The sequence below is a fragment of the Anomaloglossus baeobatrachus genome, chromosome 2, assembly GCF_048569485.1.
Source record: "Anomaloglossus baeobatrachus isolate aAnoBae1 chromosome 2, aAnoBae1.hap1, whole genome shotgun sequence".
NCBI lineage: Eukaryota > Metazoa > Chordata > Amphibia > Anura > Aromobatidae > Anomaloglossus > Anomaloglossus baeobatrachus.
The window spans coordinates 109171461-109192964 of record NC_134354.1 but is presented as its reverse complement, the minus strand read 5'-3'; the positions used below and the strand labels follow the sequence as shown (position 1 = coordinate 109192964).

Here is a 21504-nt window from a genome sequence, read left to right as displayed (position 1 = left end):
GGCATGGGAAACTTTACACTTGCCCATTTTTCCTTCCACAATTATTATCTATCATTTCACCTTACCTGTCGTATTCTTTCAATAATGACGTCTAGTTTCCGGACTTCTGCCTCTGAATTTGAGAGATTGGCTTCCAGTATATCCTTCTACAAAAGACAAAATATTTAAAGAAGTTGTACTGCCACCAAAAATGCTGGAGAACACTGCTCCTATTGTGGGATACTCCAGCTCTTGTCACATAACTTCAAAATCCAACCGTTGTGCCAATCTGCTGATTGCCCCAGGACTCACTCTGGGCACCCTGGCAAAGTGTGGACTCTGACAGGGAGAGCTGTGGTGATGGTCAAACTGATTGGGTAAGTATAGTATTACATGGCAACCAAACAGATGAATAGGCTTTCTTGACGGTTTAGGGCTGACAGAACTAGCACGACTCTTATATAATGCCTCTTCATTCAGTCTTACATGGTGTTGAGTGGGAAACAACTGGTATGATGTCCATGTCCCCTGTTCTTAACATCCTCAGTCACAAAATGTAAGAGGATTTTATTTTTGTAATGTGCATAAAACTCCCTTCTCAGTCTTAATAAGGTAATGGGAGTAGTGGAAGGAAAGAAGGGAATTTTGTTTACTTACCGTAAATTCCTTTTCTTCTAGCTCCTATTGGGAGACCCAGACAATCGGATGTATAGCTTCTGCCTCCGGAGGCCACACAAAGTATTACACTTTAAAAAAAGTGTAACCCCTCCCCTCTGCCTATACACCCTCCCGTGGATCACGGGCTCCTCAGTTTTGGTGCAAAAGCAGGAAGGAGAAAACTTATAAATTGGTCTAGGGTAAATGCAATCCGAAGGATGTTCGGAGAACTGAAACCATGAACCAAAAGAACAATTCAACATGAACAACATGTGTACACAAAAGAACAACCAGCCCGAAGGGTACAGGGGCGGGTGCTGGGTCTCCCAATAGGAGCTAGAAGAAAGAAGGGAATTTTGTTACTTACCGTAAATTCCTTTTCTTCTAGCTCCTATTGGGAGACCCAGACGATTGGGTGTATAGTACTGCCTCCGGAGGCCACACAAAGCATTACACTAAAAAGTGTAAGGCCCCTCCCCTTCTGGCTATACACCCCCAGTGGGATCACTGGCTCACCAGTTTTAGTGCAAAAGCAAGAAGGAGGAAAGCCAATAACTGGTTTAAACAAATTCACTCCGAAGTAACATCGGAGAACTGAAAACCATTCAACATGAACAACATGTGTACCCGAAAAACAACCAAAAATCCCGAAGGACAACAGGGCGGGTGCTGGGTCTCCCAATAGGAGCTAGAAGAAAAGGAATTTACGGTAAGTAACAAAATTCCCTTCTTCTTCGGCGCTCCATTGGGAGACCCAGACGATTGGGACGTCCAAAAGCTGTCCCTGGGTGGGTAAAGAAATACCTCATGTTAGAGCTGCAAAGACAGCCCTCCCCTACGGGGAGGCAACTGCCGCCTGCAGGACTCTTCTACCTAGGCTGGCGTCCGCCGAAGCATAGGTATGCACCTGATAATGTTTGGTGAAAGTGTGCAGACTCGACCAGGTAGCTACCTGGCACACCTGTTGAGCCGTAGCCTGGTGTCGTAATGCCCAGGACGCACCCACGGCTCTGGTAGAATGGGCCTTCAGCCCTGATGGAACCGGAAGCCCCGCAGAACGGTAGGCTTCCAGAATTGGTTCCTTGATCCATCGAGCCAGGGTGGATTTTGCAGCCTGCGATCCCTTGCGCTGACCAGTGACAAGGACAAAGAGTGCATCCGAGCGGCGCAGGGGCGCCGTGCGGGAATGTAGATTCTGGGTGCTCTACACCAGATCCAACAATGCAAGCCATTACATATCGATGAAATGGATAAAAGGAAGGTAAGGAGATATCCTGATTGTGATAAAAAGGGGATACCACCTTAGGGAGAAACTCTGGGATCGGACGCAGCACTACCTTATCTTGGTGAACACCAGGAAGGGAGCTTTGGATGACCGCGCTGCTAGTTCGGACACTCTCCGAGGAGACGTGACCGCTACCAGAAAGGCCACTTTCTGTGAAAGTCGAGAAAGTGAAAACATCCCTCAGAGGCTCGCAGGGCGGCTCCTGGAGAGCAATTAATACCCTGTGCAGATCCCATGGGTCTAACGGCCTCCTGTACGTAGGGACAATGTGATAACCCCCCTGCAGGAACGTGCGTACCTGAGGAAGTCATACTAGGCGCTTCTGAAAGAATACCGACAGCGCTGCGACTTGTCCTTTAAGGGAGCCGAGCGACAAACCTTTTCCCAATCCAGATGCAGGAAGGGAGGAAAAAGGAGACAATGCAAATGGCCAGGGAGACACTCCCGAAGCAGAGCACCAAGATAAGAATATCTTCCACGTCTTGTGGTAGATCTTGGCAGACGTCGGCTTCCTAGCCCGTCTCATGGTGGCAATGACGTCTTGAGATAATCCTGAAGACGCCAGGATCTCGGGCTCGATGGCCATACAGTCAGGATCAGGGCCGTAGAATTCAGTGGAAAAAACGGCCCTTGGGACAGTAAGTCTGGCCGGTCTGAGAGTGCCCACGGTTGGCCGACCGTGAGATGCCACAGATCCGGGAACCACGACCTCCTCGACCAGTCTGGGACGACGAGGATGGCGCGGTGGCAAGCGGAGCTGAGCTTGCGTAGCACTCTAGGCAACAGTGCCAGAGATGGAAACACATAGGGTAGCTGGAACTGCGACCAATCATGAACTAGGGCGCCCGCCGCCAGAGCTCTTTGCTCGTGAGACCGCGCCATGAAAATCGGGACCTTGTTGTTGTGCCGAGACGCCATTAGGTCGACGTCCGGCCTCCCCCAGCTGCTACAGATTTCCTGACATCATTCTGGGTGCAGAGGCCATTCCCCTGCGTCCATGCCCAGGCGACTGAGGAAGTCTGCTTCCCAATTTTCTACGCCCGGGATGTGAACTGCGGATATGGTGGATGCTCTGTCCCCCACCCACGTCAGAATCCGCCGGATTGCCTGGTAGGCTTGGCGATGCGTGTTCCGCCTTGGTGGGCGATGTCTGCCACCGCTGTGGAATTGTCCGACTGAATTCGGATCAGTTTTCCTTCCAGCCACTGCTGGAAGGCTTGCAGGGCAAGATACACTGCCCAGATTTCCAGAACATTGATCCGAAGGATGGACGCCTCTGAAGAGAGTCCCTGACCGTCTGAGAAGGGAAACGTTCCTGTCTAGGGACGTCGACTCCCAAACCCATTGGCAAAGCATGTCCCATTGAAGTGGACGCAGATGAAACTGCGCGAAAGTGACTGCCTCTGCATGAGGCGTCTTAAGGGGTGTGACTGGCCTTGAAGGAGAGACTGCACCCCCGTCTGTAGTGAACGCTGCTTGTCCAGCGGAAGCTTCACTATCGCTGAGGGAGTGTGAAACTCCATGCCCAGATATGTCAGCGATTGGGTCGGTGCCCGATGTAACCTTGAAAAGTTGATGATCCACCCGAAATTCTGGAGAGTCTCCAGCGCCCCGTTCAGGCTGTGTTGGCATGCCTCTTGAGAGGGTGCCTTGACAAGTGGATCGTCCCAGTAAGGATCACAGAGTGACCCTGAGAGTGCAGGACTGCTCCCACTGCTGCCCTGAACTTGGTGAAAACCCGTAGGGCTGTCGCCAGACCGAAGGGCAGGGCTACGCACTGAAGATGCTCGTCTTCAATAACGAAACGTAGCAAACGCTAGTGCTCTGGAGCAATCGGCACGTGGAGATAAGCATCCTGATATCTATTGATGCTAGGAAATCTCTTTGAGACATTGAGGCGATGACGGAGCGGAGGGTTACATCCGGAACCGCCTGGCCTTCACGTGCTTGGTGAGCAGTTTTAGTTCCAGAACGGAACGGAAAGAGCCACCCTTTTCTGGCACCCCAATCAGATTGGAGGAAAAAACCGTGTCTTGTTCCTGAAGAGGAACAGGGATTACCACTCCTGCCTGCAGAAGAGCCTCGGCTCGGTGGGGGGGGGGGAATGTCCTGTACACGTGAGACACAATGTCTCTCACCCACCGGTCTGTGACCTGCGGCAGCTAAATGTCGCCAAGCGGGAGAGTCTGCCACCAACCGCGGATGCGGAGAGAGAGAGCTGAAGTCATGAGGGGACCGCCTTGGTAGCGGTTCCTCCTGCAGCCTTCCTTGGGCGTGATTGAGCCCGGCCGGAATTTGAGCCCCTCTGAGCATTTTGAGCCCTTTTGGACGAGGACAATTGGGACCTGCCCGAGCCTGGGAAGGACCGAAACCTCGACTGTCCCCCCAGGACAGCATTACTAGGGTAAGTCGCAATGCAGACATTGCGAGGTTAAGGACACCACCTGCGGCGCAGATGTACATGTGCTCAAGACCAGCTGCGCAAGACCAGCTGAAAAAGCTTAGAGTGCCCATACGGCTGCGAATGCCGGAGCAACCGACACGCTGATAGCTTCACAGACAGATTTCAACCAGAGGTCCATCTGTCTGTCAATGGCATCTTTAAGTGACGTCCCATCTCCACTGCAACTATGGATCTAGCCGCAAGCCTGGAGATTGGGGGATCCACCCTTGGACCCTGGGTCCAGCGCTTTACCACGTCAGGGGGAAGGGATAACGTGTATCCTTAATACGTTTGGAGAAAACGCTTATCTGGTAAGCGTGGTGTGTCTGAACTGCTTCTCTGAAGTCAGCGTGGCCAGAAAAGTACTCAATATACGCATGAGATACTGAAAAAGGATTTCTCCTGCTGTAAAGCTGACTCCTCCCCTGGGGGAGCTGAGGGAGCAATATCCAACATTCCATTGATGGACGCTATAAGATCATTCACTATGGCGTCACCGTCCGGTGTATCCGGATTGAGAGCGGTGTCAGGACCAAAGCCCCTGATCAGCTACGTCTGCCTCATCATACAGAGAGTCCTCCCGCTGGGACCTTGACCAGTGATGAAGCTGAGTGCCGCACCCAGCGAGCTAGCTTAGGCTGTCTGGGACTGCCGTCCGTGTCAGAGCCTTCACCCTGGAACGCCTGGGACCCCCCCCGGAGCACTGATTATGTTCCAAATGAGGGTGGCCAGGGAGCATTAATCAAGATTGCCCATGGCCTGTCTCTATCCCATGACAATCTATCAGCCGAAACTGCAACTCCGTCCCTGTCCCTGGACAGGGTTCACAGGTGGTTCCTTTGGCCACCTCTAGTAGAGACCCCGGCTGACCAAGTGCTACAGGGGTGCATTGCACACAATGGGGGTCAGTGGAACCTGCCGGTGGAACAGTATCACATGCAGGAAAAGCAGCATAGAAAGCCTGTGTTGCTTTTTTGCTGCTGTATTCTAGCCATCTATGCAATGTATAGCATACAAGCATAAACACTTCAGCACATGCAATACAAGCAGCATAGAAAGCCTGTGCCTTGGCACCCTTGCTTTTTTGCTGCTGTTGTCCAGCCATCTAGGAGAATACAGCCAAGAGTAGCGACCGTACCGTGCAATGTATAGCATACAAGCATAAGTACAAATGAACACTTCAGCACATGCAATACAAGCAGCATAGAAAACCTGTGCCTTGGCACCCTTGCTTTTTTGCTGCTGTTGTCCAGCCCTCTAGGAGAATATAGCCAAGAGTAGCGACCGTACAGTGCAATGTATAGCATACAAGCATAAGTACAAATGAACACTTCAGCGCATGCAATACAAGCAGCCTAGAAAAACTGTGCCTTAGCACCCTTGCTTTTTTGCTGCTGTTATCTCGCCATCTAGGAGGGCATATAGCCAAAGATAGCGACCGTACAGTGCAGTGTATAGCATACAAGCATAAACTACAAATGGACACTTCGGTATTTAGTGGGGTCAGCACTTCAGGTGCTGCTTACCGCCCGCCTATAACGCGGGTGTGTGGTCGCCAGAGCCCTGTGAGTGGTTGCCCAGAGCATGTCTCCGTTCCCCAGCTCGGACTGCGTGCAGGAATGGCTGCCGGCGTCCTTCTCCAGCTCGTGTGACGAGGGGCGGGCCGTGGGCGTGCCCCAGACAAGAGCGGGAAACTGGCGTCCCACTGTGTCCAGTGAAGGGGGCTGGAGAATGCAAAGCAGACTCCAGCCCTCGGCGCTGACTGTCTGTACAGCGTCCCGCCTCTCCCCTGACTGGCAGGGCTGGAGGCGGGAACGAAACGAAAACTAGGCCGCAAAGCCGGGGACTCGAGTAATAAGCGCGGCCGTCCATGTGCACGGCCAGCGCGGAAGTCCCCGGCGCACCACAAGTCCCAGCCGCGCCACAATGTAAAAAACACCCAGCAGCGGCCGGCGCGGCAGTTCCCAATACATAAAGTCACTCAGCAAAGCTGTAGTGAATAATAGCACGAGCGCTCCGCGCTGTTGCCCCCGGCGCACTAACACTCCCAGCAATGCTGGTGTGTGTGTGCGCGCTTGCCCGGGGACACAGAGTACCTTAATGTAGCAGGGCCTGTCCCTGACGATACTCAGCTCCATATCCAGCAGGTTCTCTGGGTCTGTGGATGGAGCCCGGTCTCAGTGCCTGGAGACCTGTAAGGGGTGCTTCACACACAGCGAGCTCGCTGCCGAGATCGCTGCTGAGTCACGCTTTTTGTGACGCAGCAGTGACCTCATTAGCGATCTCGCTGTGTGTGACAATGAGCAGCGATCTGGCCCCTGCTGCGAGATCGCTGCTCGTTACACACAGCCCTGGTTCGTTTTCTTCAAAGCCGCTCTCCCGCTGTGACACACAGATCGCTGTGTGTGACAGCGAGAGAGCGACAAATGAAGCGAGCAGGAGCCGGCATCTGACAGCTGAGGTAAGCTGTATCCAAGATAAACATCGGGTAACCAAGGTGGTTACCCGATATTTACCTTAGTTACGAGCCTCTGCAGCTCTCACGCTGCCTGTGCTGCCGGCTCCGGCTCTCTGCACATGTAGCTGCTGTACACATCGGGTTAATTAACCCGATGTGTACAGCAGCTAGGAGAGCAAGGAGCCAGCGCTAAGCAGTGTGCGCGGCTCCCTGCTCTCTGAACATGTAGCTGCATTACACATCGGGTTAATTAACCCGATGTGTACTGTAGCTATGGTAGGAGAGCAAGGAGCCAGCGCTCAGTGTGCGCGGCTCCCTGCACACACAGCTGTGCGCTGGTAACTAATGTAAACATCGGGTAACCATACCCGATGTTTACCTTAGTTACCAGTCTCCGCAGCTTCCAGACGGCAGCTCCGTGCAAGCGCAGCGTCGCTTGCACGTCGCTGCTGGCTGGGGGCTGTTCACTGGTCGCTGGTGAGATCTGCCTGTTTGACAGCTCACCAGCGACCATGTAGCGATGCAGCAGCGATCCTGACCAGGTCAGATCGCTGGTCGGATCGCTGCTGCATCGCTAAGTGTGAAGGTACCCTAAGATCCCACTTCGCCCAGAGCCCTGAGGGGGGATGGGGAAGGAAAACAGCATGTGGGCTCCAGCCTCCGTACCCGCAATGGGTACCTCAACCTTAACAAACACCCGACAAAAGTGGGGTGAGAAGGGAGCATGCTGGGGGCCCTAGTATGGGCCCTCTTTTCTTCCATCCGACATAGTCAGCAGCTGCTGCTGACTAAAAACAGTGGAGCTATGCGTGGATGTCTGACCTCCTTCGCACAAAGCAGAAAACTGGTGAGCCAGTGATCCCACTGGGGGTGTATAGCCAGAAGGGGAGGGGCCTTACACTTTTTAGTGTAATGCTTTGTGTGGCCTCCGGAGGCAGTACTATACACCCAATCGTCTGGGTCTCCCAATGGAGCGCCGAAGAAAGGAATTTACGGTAAGTAAACAAAATTCCCTTCTTTGTCGCTCCATTGGGAGACCCAGACAATTGGGACGTCCAAGAGCAGTCCCTGGGTGGGTAAAAGAATACCTCAATAAAAAAGAGCCGAAAAACGGCCCCCTCTTACAGGTGGGCAACCGCCGCCTGAAGGACTCGCCTACCTAGACTGGCGTCTGCCGAAGCATAGGTATGCACTTGATAGTGTTTCGTGAAAGTGTGCAGACTCGACCACGTAGCTGCCTGACACACCTGCTGAGCCGTAGCCCGATGCCGCAATGCCCAGGACGCACCCACGGCTCTGGTAGAATGGGCTTTCAGCCCTGAAGGAAGCGGAAGCCCAGAAGAACGGTAGGCTTCGAGAATCGGTTCCTTGATCCACCGAGCCAAGCCAGCGACAAGGACAAAGAGCGCATCTGAACGACGCAGGGGCGCCGTGCGAGACACGTAGAGCCGGAGTGCTCTCACAAGATCCAAAAAGAGTGCAAATCCTTTTCACACTGGTGAATTGGATTAGGGCAAAATGAAGGCAAGGAGATATCCTGATTGAGATGAAAAGGGGATACCACCTTAGGGAGAAATTCCGGGACCGGACGCAGAACCACCTTGGACGAAGAGGATTGGGACTTGGCGGAGGGACGAAAGGACCGAAATCTCGGTTGAATCTTCCTCTGTTGAGGTCTCTTAGGTTTGGCCTGGGGTAAGGAGGAATCCTTTCCTTTGGATTCCTTAATAATCTCATCCAATCGTTCACCAAACAAACGGTCGCCAGAAAACGGCAAACCGGTTAAGAACCTCTTGGAAGCAGAGTCTGCCTTCCATTCGCGCAGCCACATGGCCCTGCGGACTGCCACAGAGTTAGCGGATGCTACAGCCGTACGGCTAGCCGAGTCCAGGACGGCGTTCATGGCGTAGGACGAAAAGGCTGACGCCTGAGAGGTCAAAGACGCAACTTGCGGAGCAGAATTGCGTGTGACAGCATTAAAGAAGTTGTCCAGTTACCAAAACTGATTTTTTTTTTCTGATAAATCTTGCTAATATGTGCCCCTCAACACATCTATTATGTTTTTTCAGCAAAATTACCTTTCATTGTGCACTAGCAGCACATGCTCATTGCTGGCTCCAGCTCTGACGGGGTTAATCTCTCCTCTGACTTCCTGTGTTCAGTTCCTACAAGTCCCAGAATTCTTTGTGGCTCTAGGGCGGTGTCTGGCTTATCTAACACACCCATTGTGTCTAATACACCCACTCTGCTCCCACCCAAACCCTCCTCCCTGCCTCTTCCCAGTGGATGTGCACTCAGAGAAATCACAGATACAGCAGCTCTGCACAGCCAGGGGAAGAAAGTGTGTGCGCGTGTATATACAGTGTGTGTGTGCGTATATACAGTGTGTGTGTGTATATACAGTGTGTGAGTGAGTGTGTATGTGTGTGTATATACAGTGTGCGCGTATATACAGTGTGTGTATATATACAGTGTGTGAGTGAGTGTGTATGTGTGTGTGTATGTCATACTCACCTGTCTGCAGGGTCCCGGTGCCATGCCTGCTTCCAGCCCCTGTCTCGGTCCCGCCGCTTCGGCTGTGTGCAGTCTCCCCGGGGCACGCACGAAGCTTGCAGGACCTGGCCGTGGATCACCTGATGCAGTCACCTGACGCATCAGCTGATCGTAGTCTCGCCGGCTTTTTCTTGCCCGGCCGGCTATCAGCTGATCCTGCCGTCAGGGGACTTCATCAGCTGATTACCGGCAGCTCCTGCAGTGATGGGCCAGGATCAGACTCCGCTCCAGGAGCTGCCGGTCATCAGCACAGACGTGAGTATTTATTTATTTTTTTTTTTTTTTGCACTGATGCATCAGCTGATTGTATAATCGGCTTTTATACAATCAGCTGATGTATGATGTGATTCACATCCTTTATCCTGACACATCATCTGATCGCTTTGCCTTCCTTCCAGCAAACCGATCAGATGATATTGGATCCGGATTGGACGGCGCGGGACCCTGACCCAGGATTACTGCGGAGGGGGGTTTATTTCAATAAAGATGGAGTCACTAATTGTGTTGTGTTTTATTTCTAATAAAAATATTTTTCTGTGTGTTGTGTTTTTTTTTTTTTATCATTACTAGAAATTCATGGTGGCCATGTCTAATATTGGCGTGACACCATGAATTTCGGGCTTAGGGCTAGCTGATAATATACAGCTAGCCCTAACTCCATTATTACCTGGCTAGCCACCCGGCATCAGGGCAGCTGGAAGAGTTGGATACAGCGACAGAAGATGGCGCTTCTATGAAAGCGCCATTTTCTGGGGTGGCTGCGGACTGCAATTCGCAGTGGGGGTGCCCAGAAAGCATGGGCACCCTTCACTGTGGATTCCAATCCCCAGCTGCCTAGTTGTACCCGGCTGGACACCAAAATTAGGCGAAGCTCACGTCATTTTTTTTTTAAATTATTTCATGAAATTCATGAAATAATTAAAAAAAAAAAAGGGCTTCTCTATATTTTTGGTTCCCAGCCGAGTACAACTAGGCAGCTGGGGGTTGGGGGCAGCCCGTACCTGCCTGCTGTACCCGGCTAGCATACAAAAATATGGCGAAGCCCACGTCATTTTTTTTTGGTAAAAAACTGCATACAGTCCTGGATGGAGGATGCTGAGCCTTGTAGTTCTGCAGCTGCTGTCTGCTCTCCTGCATACAATGAACATTTTGAATAAGGAAATGACATCAGACCTTTTTTATTTTTTTCATCAACAATCTTTAATGGCATTGTGCACTGATTAAAAACGCAGTGAGCAAAAACGCAGCAAAAAAGGCACCAAATCGCGGCAAAAACGTGACATGCAGCATCCGGTCACCTGCACTACAAGTGCCAGAGTGGAGAAAGATAGTGACATGCAGCACACTATGTGTCAGAGCAGAGCATGTCACTGTCTCCACTCCGCTGACCTCACAGCCCGTACACGCTGCGATGGATGCAGGGGGACACAGAACAAGTAATCGGCCGACACTGGAGTCATCTGATTACTTGGGATGAATTGAGCAGTAAAATGCTCTGGTGCTCGATGGGCGAAGCCCATGCCGTTTTTTTAAAAAAAAAATTAATTAAAAATAAAAAAAATCACATTGTTTGTGGGCTCCCGCTGCATTTTCTGTTGCTAAGGGTAACCAAAGCAGCTACTGGCTGCTAGCCCCCGCTGCTTGGTGTTACTTTCACTGGCAATAGAAATGCAGGGAAGCATTTTTTTTTTTTTTTTTATAAAGGTTTTTCCCTGAAAACGTTTTTAAGAAAATGACGTGGGCTTCGCCATATTTTTGTATGCTAGCCAGGTACAGCAGGCAGCTACGGGCTGCCCCCAACCCCCAGCTGCCTAGTTGTACCCGGCTGGGAACCAAAAATATAGAGAAGCCCTTTTTTTTTTTTTTATTTCATGAATTTCATGAAATAATTAAAAAAAAAAAATGACATGGGCTTCGCCGAATTTTTGAGTCCAGCCAGGTACAACTAGGCAGCTGGGGATTGGAATCCGCAGTGAAGGGTGCCCAAACTTTCTGGGCCCCCCGCTGCGAATTGCAGTCCACAGCCGCCCCAGAAAATGGCGCTTTTATAGAAGCGCCATCTTCTGGCGCTGTATCCAACTCTTCCAGTGGCCCTGGTGGCAGGTGGCACGCTGGGTAATAAGGGGTTAATACCAGCTATGTTTTACCCGCTGGTATAAAGCCCGAGATTCTAAATGTCAGGCCAAGGTTGACCTGGCCATTAAGAATCTCCAATAAAGGGTTAAAAAAAAAAAGACCACACAGAGAAAAATACTTTATTAGAAATAAATACACAGACACAGTAGGGACTCCATGTTTATTACTCCCTCTCACCCCTCCACGATGGAGAGATTTCTGTACTGACCATGCCAGGAGAGAGCGAGGGAAAAGAAAGCGAGCGGGGGGGGGGAAGAGAGCGAGCGGGGGGGAAAAGAGCGAGCGGGGGGGAGAAGAGAGCGCAGGGGGGAGGAAAAGAGAGCGCAGAGGGGAGGAAAAGAGAGCGCAGGGGGGAGGAAAAGAGAGCGCAGGGGGGAGGAAAAGAGAGCGCAGGGGGGAGGAAAAGAGCGCAGGGGGGAGGAAAAGAGCGCAGGGGGGAGGAAAAGAGAGCGCAGGGGGGGGAAGAGAGCGAGCGGGGGGGGGAAAGAGAGCGAGCGGGGGGGAAAGAGAGCGAGCGGGGGGGAAAGAGAGCGAGCGGGGGGGGAAAGAGCGAGGGGGGGGAGAAGAGAGCGAGGGGGGAGGAAAAGAGAGCGAGGGGGGAGGAAAAGAGAGCGAGGGGGAGGAAAAGAGAGCGAGGGGGGAGGAAAAGAGAGCGAGGGGTGAGGAAAAGAGAGCGAGGGGTGAGGAAAAGAGAGCGAGGGGTGAGGAAAAGAGAGCGAGGGGTGAGGAAAAGAGAGCGCAGGGGTGAGGAAAAGAGAGCGCAGGGGTGAGGAAAAGAGAGCGCAGGGGTGAGGAAAAGAGAGCGCAGGGGTGAGGAAAAGAGAGCGCAGGGGGGAGGAAAAGAGAGCGCAGGGGGGAGGAAAAGAGCGCAGGGGGGAGGAAAAGAGCGCAGGGGGGAGGAAAAGAGCGCAGGGGGGAGGAAAAGAGCGCAGGGGGGAGGAAAAGAGAGCGAGGGGGGAGGAAAAGAGAGCGAGGGGGGAGGAAAAGAGCGAGGGGGGAGGAAAAAAGAGCGAGGGGGGAGGAAAAGAGAGCGCAGGGGGGAAGAAAAGAGAGCGAGGGGGGAAGAGAGCGAGGGAAAAGAGGGGAGGGGAGAGAGGGATAAGAGGGGAGAGAGGGATAAGAGGGGGGCAGAGAAGAGGGGGAAGAGGGGAGGGGGAGAAGAGTGGGGGGAGAGAAGAGAGTGGGGAAAGAACAGGGGGGGGGGCAGAGGTGCTCTGTCACCAACTGTCTCCACTCTGTGATTTGTGGTGCAGGTGACAGAGTGCAGACAGTTGGTCCCATGCAGCAGGACAGATGGCAGAGCACAGCGGTGACATGCCTGCCAGTGTCTTGCTGCTGGGAGAAGCAGATGATCACACTGCCCGACACCGGCCGCTCTCCTGACATCGCAGCAGAGCGGGCGGGTGGACAGTGTGAGCACATACTTACGTGCAGGGGGGGATTCAGCTAAAGACCCCCCCTGTACTGCACACTGGCGCCCCGTGTCTCAGCCTCTCTGCAAGACGCCGGCTCCACAGTGACGTCCTCCGGCTCCTCCCCTCGATGCTGGGCTGTGACGTGCGGTAGTCACCGCCCACAGCCCTGTCACTCAATCTGAGTGGCGCCGGCATCCTGTGACGTACCCGTCTTGTTTGAGAGCCCGGAAATGCCGGGACGTCAGAGGATGCCGGCGGCCACAGCTCCAGGGGGTCATGTGACTGGCACTGAGCGTGCAGGATAGCGCCGCTCAGTGCCAGAACTGGAAACAGAAGGCAATGGAGAAGACGCCTAGAAAGGTAAGTATAGCTCATACAGAAAATAAAAAAAATGGGTGAACCACCCCTTTAATCTCAGTCAGACAAGCCGAGATAGCTTGGAGTGCCCACACGGCTGCAAAGGCCGGGGCAAAAGACGCGCCCGTGGCCTCATAGATGGACTTCACCAGGAGCTCTATCTGTCTGTCAGTGGCATCCTTTAGGGATGAGCCATCTGCAACCGACACCACGGATCTAGCCGCCAATCTGGAGACTGGAGGATCCACCTTGGGACAGTGAGCCCATCCCTTAACAACTTCAGATGGGAAGGGGTAACGCGTGTCAGTGAGGCGTTTAGCAAAGCGCTTGTCCGGGACCGCTCTGGACTTCTGGACAGCATCCCTGAAGTTAGAGTGATCAAAGAAGGGAGTTTTGTTTACTTACCGTAAATTCCTTTTCTTCTAGCTCCAATTGGGAGACCCAGACAATTGGGTGTATAGCTTCTGCCTCCGGAGGCCACACAAAGTATTACACTTAAAAGTGTAAGCCCCTCCCCTCTGCCTATACACTCCCCCGTGCATCACGGGCTCCTCAGTTTTGGTGCAAAAGCAGGAAGGAGGAAACATATAAATTGGTCTAAGGTAAATTCAATCCGAAGGATGTTCGGAGAACTGAAAACCATGAACCCAGAACGGTTCAACATGGACAACATGTGTACACAAAAGAACAACAGCCCGAAGGGAACAGGGGCGGGTGCTGGGTCTCCCAATTGGAGCTAGAAGAAAAGAAATTTACGGTAAGTAAACAAAATTCCCTTCTTCTTTGTCGCTCCATTGGGAGACCCAGACAATTGGGACGTCCAAAAGCAGTCCCTGGGTGGGTAAAAGAATACCTCGGTAATAGAGCCGTAACACGGCCCCTTCCTACAGGTGGGCAATCGCCGCCTGAAGGACTCGCCTACCTAGGCTGGCATCAGCCGAAGCGTAGGTATGCACCTGATAGTGTTTCGTGAAAGTGTGCAGACTCGACCAGGTAGCCGCCTGACACACCTGCTGAGCCGTAGCCTGGTGCCGCAATGCCCAGGACGCACCCACGGCTCTGGTAGAATGGGCTTTCAGCCCTGACGGAACCGGAAGCCCAGAAGAACCGTAGGCTTCAAGAATTGGTTCATTGATCCACCGAGCCAAGGTTGACTTGGAAGCCTGCGACCCTTTACGCTGGCCAGCGACAAGGACAAAGAGCGCATCCGAGCGGCGCAGGGGCGCCGTACGGGAAATGTAGAGTCTGAGTGCTCTCACAAGATCTAACAAGTGCAAATCCTTTTCACATTGGTGAACTGGATGAGGGCAAAAAGAAGGTAAGGAGATATCCTGATTGAGATGAAAAGGGGATACCACCTTAGGGAGAAAATCCGGAACCGGACGCAGAACCACCTTGTCCTGGTGAAACACCAGGAAGGGGGCCTTGCATGACAGTGCAGCTAGCTCAGACACTCTCCGAAGTGACGTGACTGCCACTAGGAAGACCACCTTCTGCGAGAGACGTGATAGAGAAATATCTCTCATTGGCTCGAAAGGTGGTTTCTGAAGAGCCGTTAGCACCCTGTTCAGATCCCAGGGTTCTAGCGGACGCTTGTAAGGAGGGACTATGTGGCAAACCCCCTGCAGGAACGTGCGTACCTGCGGGAGCCTGGCTAGACGCTTTTGAAAAAACACAGAGAGCGCCGAGACTTGTCCCTTAAGAGAGCCGAGAGACAAACCCTTTTCCATTCCGGATTGAAGGAATGACAGAAAAGTGGGCAAGGCAAATGGCCAGGGAGTAAAACCCTGATCAGAGCACCAGGATAAGAAGATCCTCCACGTCCTGTGGTAGATCTTGGCGGACGTTGGTTTCCTGGCCTGTCTCATAGTGGCAATGACCTCTTGAGATAACCCTGAAGCCGCTAGGATCCAGGACTCAATGGCCACACAGTCAGGTTGAGGGCCGCAGAATTCAGATGGAAAAATGGCCCTTGAGACAGCAAGTCTGGTCGGTCTGGTAGTGCCCACGGTTGGCCCACCGTGAGATGCCACAGATCCGGGTACCACGACCTCCTCGGCCAGTCTGGAGCGACGAGGATGGCGCGGCGGCAGTCGGACCTGATCTTGCGTAACACTTTGGGCAGCATTGCCAGAGGACGAAACACATAAGGTAGTCGAAACTGCGACCAATCCTGAACTAATGCGTCCGCTGCCAGAGCTCTGTGATCTTGAGACCGTGCCATGAATGCTGGGACTTTGTTGTTGTGCCGAGACGCCATGAGATCGACGTCCGGCGTTCCCCAGCGGCAACAGATCTCTTGAAACACGTCCGGGTGAAGAGACCATTCCCCTGCGTCCATGCCCTGGCGACTGAGAAAGTCTGCTTCCCAGTTTTCTACGCCCGGGATGTGAACTGCGGAGATGGTGGAGGCTGTGGCTTCCACCCACAGCAGAATCCGCCGAACTTCCTGGAAGGCTTGCCGACTGCGTGTGCCGCCTTGGTGATTGATATATGCCACCGCCGTGGCGTTGTCCGACTGAATTCGGATCTGCCTGCCTTCCAGCCACGGCTGGAACGCCTTTAGGGCTAGATACACTGCCCTTATCTCCAGAACATTGATCTGAAGAGAGGACTCTGGCTGAGTCCAGGTACCCTGGGCCCTGTGGTGGAGAAAGACCGCTCCCCACCCTGACAGACTCGCGTCCGTCGTGACCACAGCCCAGGATGGGGGCAGGAATGATTTCCCCTTCGACAGAGAAGTGGGAAGAAGCCACCACTGAAGGGAGGCCTTGGCTGCCCGAGAGAGGGAGACGTTCCTGTCGAGGGACGTCGACTTCCTGTCCCATTTGCGGATAATGTCCCATTGAAGTGGACGCAGATGAAACTGCGCAAAAGGAACTGCCTCCATTGCTGCCACCATCTTCCCTAGGAAGTGCATGAGGCGCCTCAAGGGGTGCGACTGGGCTCGAAGGAGAGATTGCACCCCTGTTTGTAGTGAACGCTGTTTGTCCAGCGGAAGCTTCACTATCGCTGAGAGAGTATGAAACTCCATGCCGAGATATGTCAGTGATTGGGCCGGTGACAATTTTGACTTTGGGAAATTGATGATCCACCCGAATCTCTGGAGAGTCTCCAGAGCAATGTTCAGGCTGTGTTGGCATGCCGCCCGAGAGGGGGCCTTGACAAGCAGATCGTCTAAGTAAGGGATCACCGAGTGTCCCTGAGAGTGTAGGACTGCTACCACTGTTGCCATGACCTTGGTGAAGACCCGTGGGGCTGTCGCCAGGCCGAAAGGCAGTGCCACGATCTGAAGGTGTTCGTCCCCGATGGCGAAGCGCAGGAAGCGCTGATGCTCTGGTGCAATCGGCACGTGGAGATAAGCATCTCTGATGTCGATTGATGCTAGGAAGTCTCCTTGGGACATCGAGGCGATGACGGAGCGGAGAGATTCCATCGGGAACCGCCTGGTTTTCACGTGTTTGTTGAGCAGTTTTAGGTCCAGAACGGGACGGAAAGATCCGTCCTTTTTTGGCACCACAAACAAGTTGGAGTAAAAACCGTGACCCCATTGCTGAAGGGGAACAGGGATTACCACTCCTTCAGCCTTCAGAGTGCTCACCGCCTGAAGAAGAGCATCGGCTCGCTCGGGGGGCGGAGATGTTCTGAAGAAACGAGTCAGGGGACGAGAGCTGAACTCTATCCTGTAACCGTGAGACAGAATGTCTCTCACCCATCGGTCTTGGACATGTGGCAACCAGGCGTCGCAAAAGCGGGAGAGCCTGCCACCGACCGAGGATGCGGTTTGGGGAGGCCGAAAGTCATGAGGAGGCCGCTTTAGGAGCGGTTCCTCCGGCGGTCTTCTTAGGACGTGACTTAGACCGCCATGAATCGGAGTTCCTCTGACCCTTCTGTGGCCTGTTGGACGAGGAGAATTGAGATCTGGCTGAGGGCCGAAAGGACCGAAACCTCGATTGTACCTTCCTTTGTGGAGGTCTGTTTGGTTTGGACTGGGGTAAGGACGAGTCATTTCCCTTGGATTGTTTAATGATTTCATCCAATCGCTCGCCAAACAGGCGGTCGCCAGAAAATGGCAACCCGGTTAAGAACTTTTTTTAAGCAGCGTCTGCCTTCCATTCACGTAGCCACATGGCCCTGCGGACTGCCACCGAATTGGCGGATGCTACCGCCGTACGGCTCGCGGAGTCCAGGACAGCATTCATAGCGTAGGACGCAAACGCCGACGCCTGAGAGGTTAAGGACACTACTTGCGGAGTAGAGGCTCGTGTGACTGCATTAATCTCAGACTGACAAGCTGAGATAGCTTGGAGTGCCCATACGGCTGCGAATGCCGGAGCAAAGGAAGCGCCAATAGCTTCATAGATGGATTTCATCAGGAGCTCTATCTGCCTGTCAGTGGCATCCTTGAGTGATGCACCATCTGCCACTGCAACTACGGATCTAGCCGCCAGTCTAGAGACTGGAGGATCCACCTTGGGACACTGAGCCCAACCCTTGACTACGTCAGGGGGGAAGGGATAACGAGTGTCATTAAGGCGCTTAGTAAAGCGCTTATCTGGAAAGGCTCGGTGTTTCTGGACTGTATCTCTGAAGTCGGAGTGATCAAGAAACCCACTCCGTGGACGTTTGGGGAACCTAAAATGGAATTTCTCCTGTTGAGAAGCTGACTCCTCAATCGGAGGAGCTGGAGGAGAAAGATCCAACACCTGATTGATGGACGCTATAAGGTCGTTTACTATGGCGTCCCCTTCAGGTGTATCAAGGTTGAGAGCGGTGTCAGGATCAGAGCCCTGATCTGCCACCTCCGCTTCATCCTCCAGAGAGTCCTCATGCTGAGACCCTGAGCAGTGTGATGAAGTCGAGGGAATTTCCCAGCGAGCCCGCTTAGTCGGTCTGGGACTGCGGTCCGTGTCAGAGTCCTCACCGTGGGACCTATGAGTCGCCCCAGGAGCACTTTGCTGCTCCAACCGAGGAAGGCCTGGGGTCAATGATTCAACTGTGCCCGGGGCCAGTGTTACCGGTCTGGACTGCAAAGCTTCTAGTATTTTAGCAGACCATTTATCCATAGACTCAGACAGTTTGTCAGCGAATACTGCAAACTCTGTCCCTGTCACCTGGACAGTGGCAGCAGGTGGTTCCACCTGGGCCGGGGGTCCCACCAGTGGCAGAGGCTCCGGCTGAGTGAGTGTCACAGGGGCCGAACATTGCACACAATGAGGGTAGGTGGAACCTGCAGGTAGCAAAGCCGCACATGAGGTACAGGTTGCAAAGTAAGCCTGTGCCTTGGCACCCTTGCTTTTTGCGGACGACATGCTGTTGTCTCCCCTTAGAGCAATCAGTGAGGGTATATAGCCAAAAGCAAATAGTGCAGCCGTATACAGTAAATGTATACAAAATAAGTATATAAATATACACTTCGGCACCCAGGGGGCCAGCACCTAGTAACAGGTGCGGCTTACCGACCGCCTGCAGCGGTTGTGTGACCACCAGATTCCCTGCCCGGGCCTCCCAGAGCTGTGGAGCTCGGTGTTGTCTCCCCTCTGAAATTCTCCAGCGTCTGAAGTGCTGACAGGAATGGCTGCCAGTGTTCTGAGAGGAGGAGGGGGCCGTGGGCGTGCCTCAGAAAGTGCGGGAATCTGGTGCCCCACAGTGCTCAGTGAGGAGGGAGGAGGATACAAAGTATGCTCCAGCCCTCAGCGCTGACGTCCAGTGCAGCGTCCCGCCCTTACCCCTGACTGGCAGGCCCGGGGGCGGGAGTATGCGGTACTAGGCCGCAAAAGCCGGGGAGTAAAGTTATAAGCGCGGCCGGCAAACAAGCGCGGTCAGCGCGGTAGTCCCGGCGCACCAACACACCCAGCAGCTGTTGCAGCGTTCATAACACAGGCGCTCTATGCGCAGTACCCAAGGGGACACAGAGTACCTCAGAGTAGCAGGGCCCTGTCCCTGATGATACCCGGCTCCTGTCCAGCAGATTCCCCCAGGGGCTGTGGAGGGAGCACGGTCCCAGTGCCTGGTGACCGGTTAGGATCCCACTTCACCCAGAGCCCCTAAGGGATGGGGAAGGAAAACAGCATGTGGCTCCTGCCTATGTACCCGCAATGGGTACCTCAACCTTAACAGCACCGCCGACCAGAGTGGGGTGAGAAGGGAGCATGCCGGGGGCCCTGTTATGGGCCCTCTTTTCTTCCATCCGATATAGTCAGCAGCTGCTGCTGACTAAATTGTGGAGCTTGCGTGCATGTGTGCCTCCTTCGCACAAAGCATAAAAACTGAGGAGCCCGTGATGCACGGGGGGTGTATAGGCAGAGGGGAGGGGCGTTACACTTTTAGTGTAATACTTTGTGTGGCCTCCGGAGGCAGAAGCTATACACCCAATTGTCTGGGTCTCCTAATGGAGCGACAAAGAAAAATGTATTGCGTGTACGTTTGGGGAACAGAAACTGGTGTTTCTCCTGCTGAGACGCCGACTCCTCTACAGGAGGGGGCGGGGGAGAGAGATCCAACACCTGGTTGATGGACGAGATAAGATCATTTACTAAGGCGTCCCCCTCAGGTGTATCAAGGTTAAGGGTGACGTCACGGTCAGAGCCCTGAGCTGCGATGTCCGCCTCGTCCTCCAGAGAGTCCTCAAGCTGGGATCCCGAGCAGCGAGAGGAAGTCGGGGAAGAGTCCCAGCGAGCCCGCTTAGCCGGTCTAGGACTGCGGTCCGGGCAGGAGTCCTCCGCCTAAGACCGAGGCACCAACCTGGGAGCGCGCTGCGGCGCGGACCGAGAGGGGCCAGGAGGCGACGAGCTAACAGGGGCCGGGGCCTGTGAAAGGTCCGGTCTGGACTGCAAAGCCTCTAGCAGCTTAGAAGACCATTTGTCCATAGACTGTGCAATGGATTGAGAAAGTGAGTCAGAGAGTTTCTCAGCAAAAAAGGCGAACTCTGTCCCTGCAGCCTGGTCAGGGGGAGCAGGGGGGTCTACATGAGCCGAGGGGCCCACCAGTGTGCAGGGGAGGAGTGGAGCCGTGGGCGGCGCCAGTAAAGTGCGGGAATCTGGGGTCCCCACAGTGATCAGTGAGGGGGGAGGAAAAACATGCAGGATGCTCCAGCCCTCACATCCGACGTCAGGTCGGTAATCCCGCCCTTACCCCTGACAGGCAGGCCTGGGGGCGGGATTTTTGTGACTAGGCCGCGATGAAGCCGGGGACTAAATTTGAGACCGCACCCGACAAGCAGGCACGGTCGGCGTGGAAGTCCACCGGCCTCCTCAATTCAGCAGCTGCCGCGGTTTCCGGGTAGAAGGTGCGCTCCTGCACAGTCCCCTATGGGGACACAGAGTACCTTTGAGTTGCAGGGCCCGGTCCCTGAGGTTGAAGAGGCTCCGGTCCGGCAGGTTCCCACAGGAGCTTCGGATGGAGCACGGTCCCAGTAAATGGATGACCGCTCAGGATCCCACTTCTCCCAGAGCCGCATAAGGGATGGTGAAGGAGACGGCATGTGGCTCCAGCCTCTGTACCCGCAATGGGTACTTCAACCTTAACAACACCGCCGACTTAGTGGGGTGAGAAGGGAACATGCCGGGGGCCCCGTGGGGGCCCTCTTTTCTTCCAACCGACATAACTAAGTATGAGAATGCATGAGTGGATGTGTGCCTCCTTCCACACAAAGCATAAAACTGAGGAGCCCGTGATCCACGGGAGGGTGTATAGGCAGAGGGGAGGGGTTACACTTTTTAAAGTGTAATACTTTGTGTGGCCTCCGGAGGCAGAAGCTATACACCCGATTGTCTGGGTCTCCCAATGGAGCGACAAAGAAAATGTAAAAAATGGTGAAGGGTTTCCGTGGAACCACCAGAGATTACTTGTCCTAGCCATGAACTGTAGTACTTTGTGGTCCATTAATGTTACCATGAGGTTGACATACTGGATGAGTCCCAACACTTGTAATGCTGGGCAAAGACGTTAAGTTGGAGAGATGACTCGTCAGGGTTTATTAATGGTGGACTGCGAAAACCTGAAACTCAATTGTTTAGCTTAACCGGTTCACGACCGGACGATTTTGCGCTTTAAGGGGTTTTTTTTGCCACCCTTCTTCCGAGATCCGTAACGTTTTTATTTTTCCATCAATATGGTCATGTGAGGGCTTGTTTTTTTGTGGAACGAGTTGTACTTTTAAATGAAATAATGATTTTTACCATATAGTGTACTGGAAAATGGCAAAAAAGAAGGGAATTTT

General features: G+C 53.5%; 1 protein-coding gene across 3 annotated transcripts in view; it reads right to left on the bottom strand.

Annotated features, from left to right (window-relative positions):
- SPAG5 (sperm associated antigen 5) overlaps positions 1–21504 on the bottom strand; it is a 320831-nt gene that overhangs the window by 1030 nt on the left and 298297 nt on the right. For all 3 annotated transcript variants that reach the window (XM_075335260.1, XM_075335262.1, XM_075335261.1), the window contains one exon: positions 66–146. In XM_075335260.1, coding sequence (XP_075191375.1) covers positions 66–146 — 81 coding nt within the window. The remainder of the gene's footprint in view (positions 1–65; positions 147–21504) is intronic.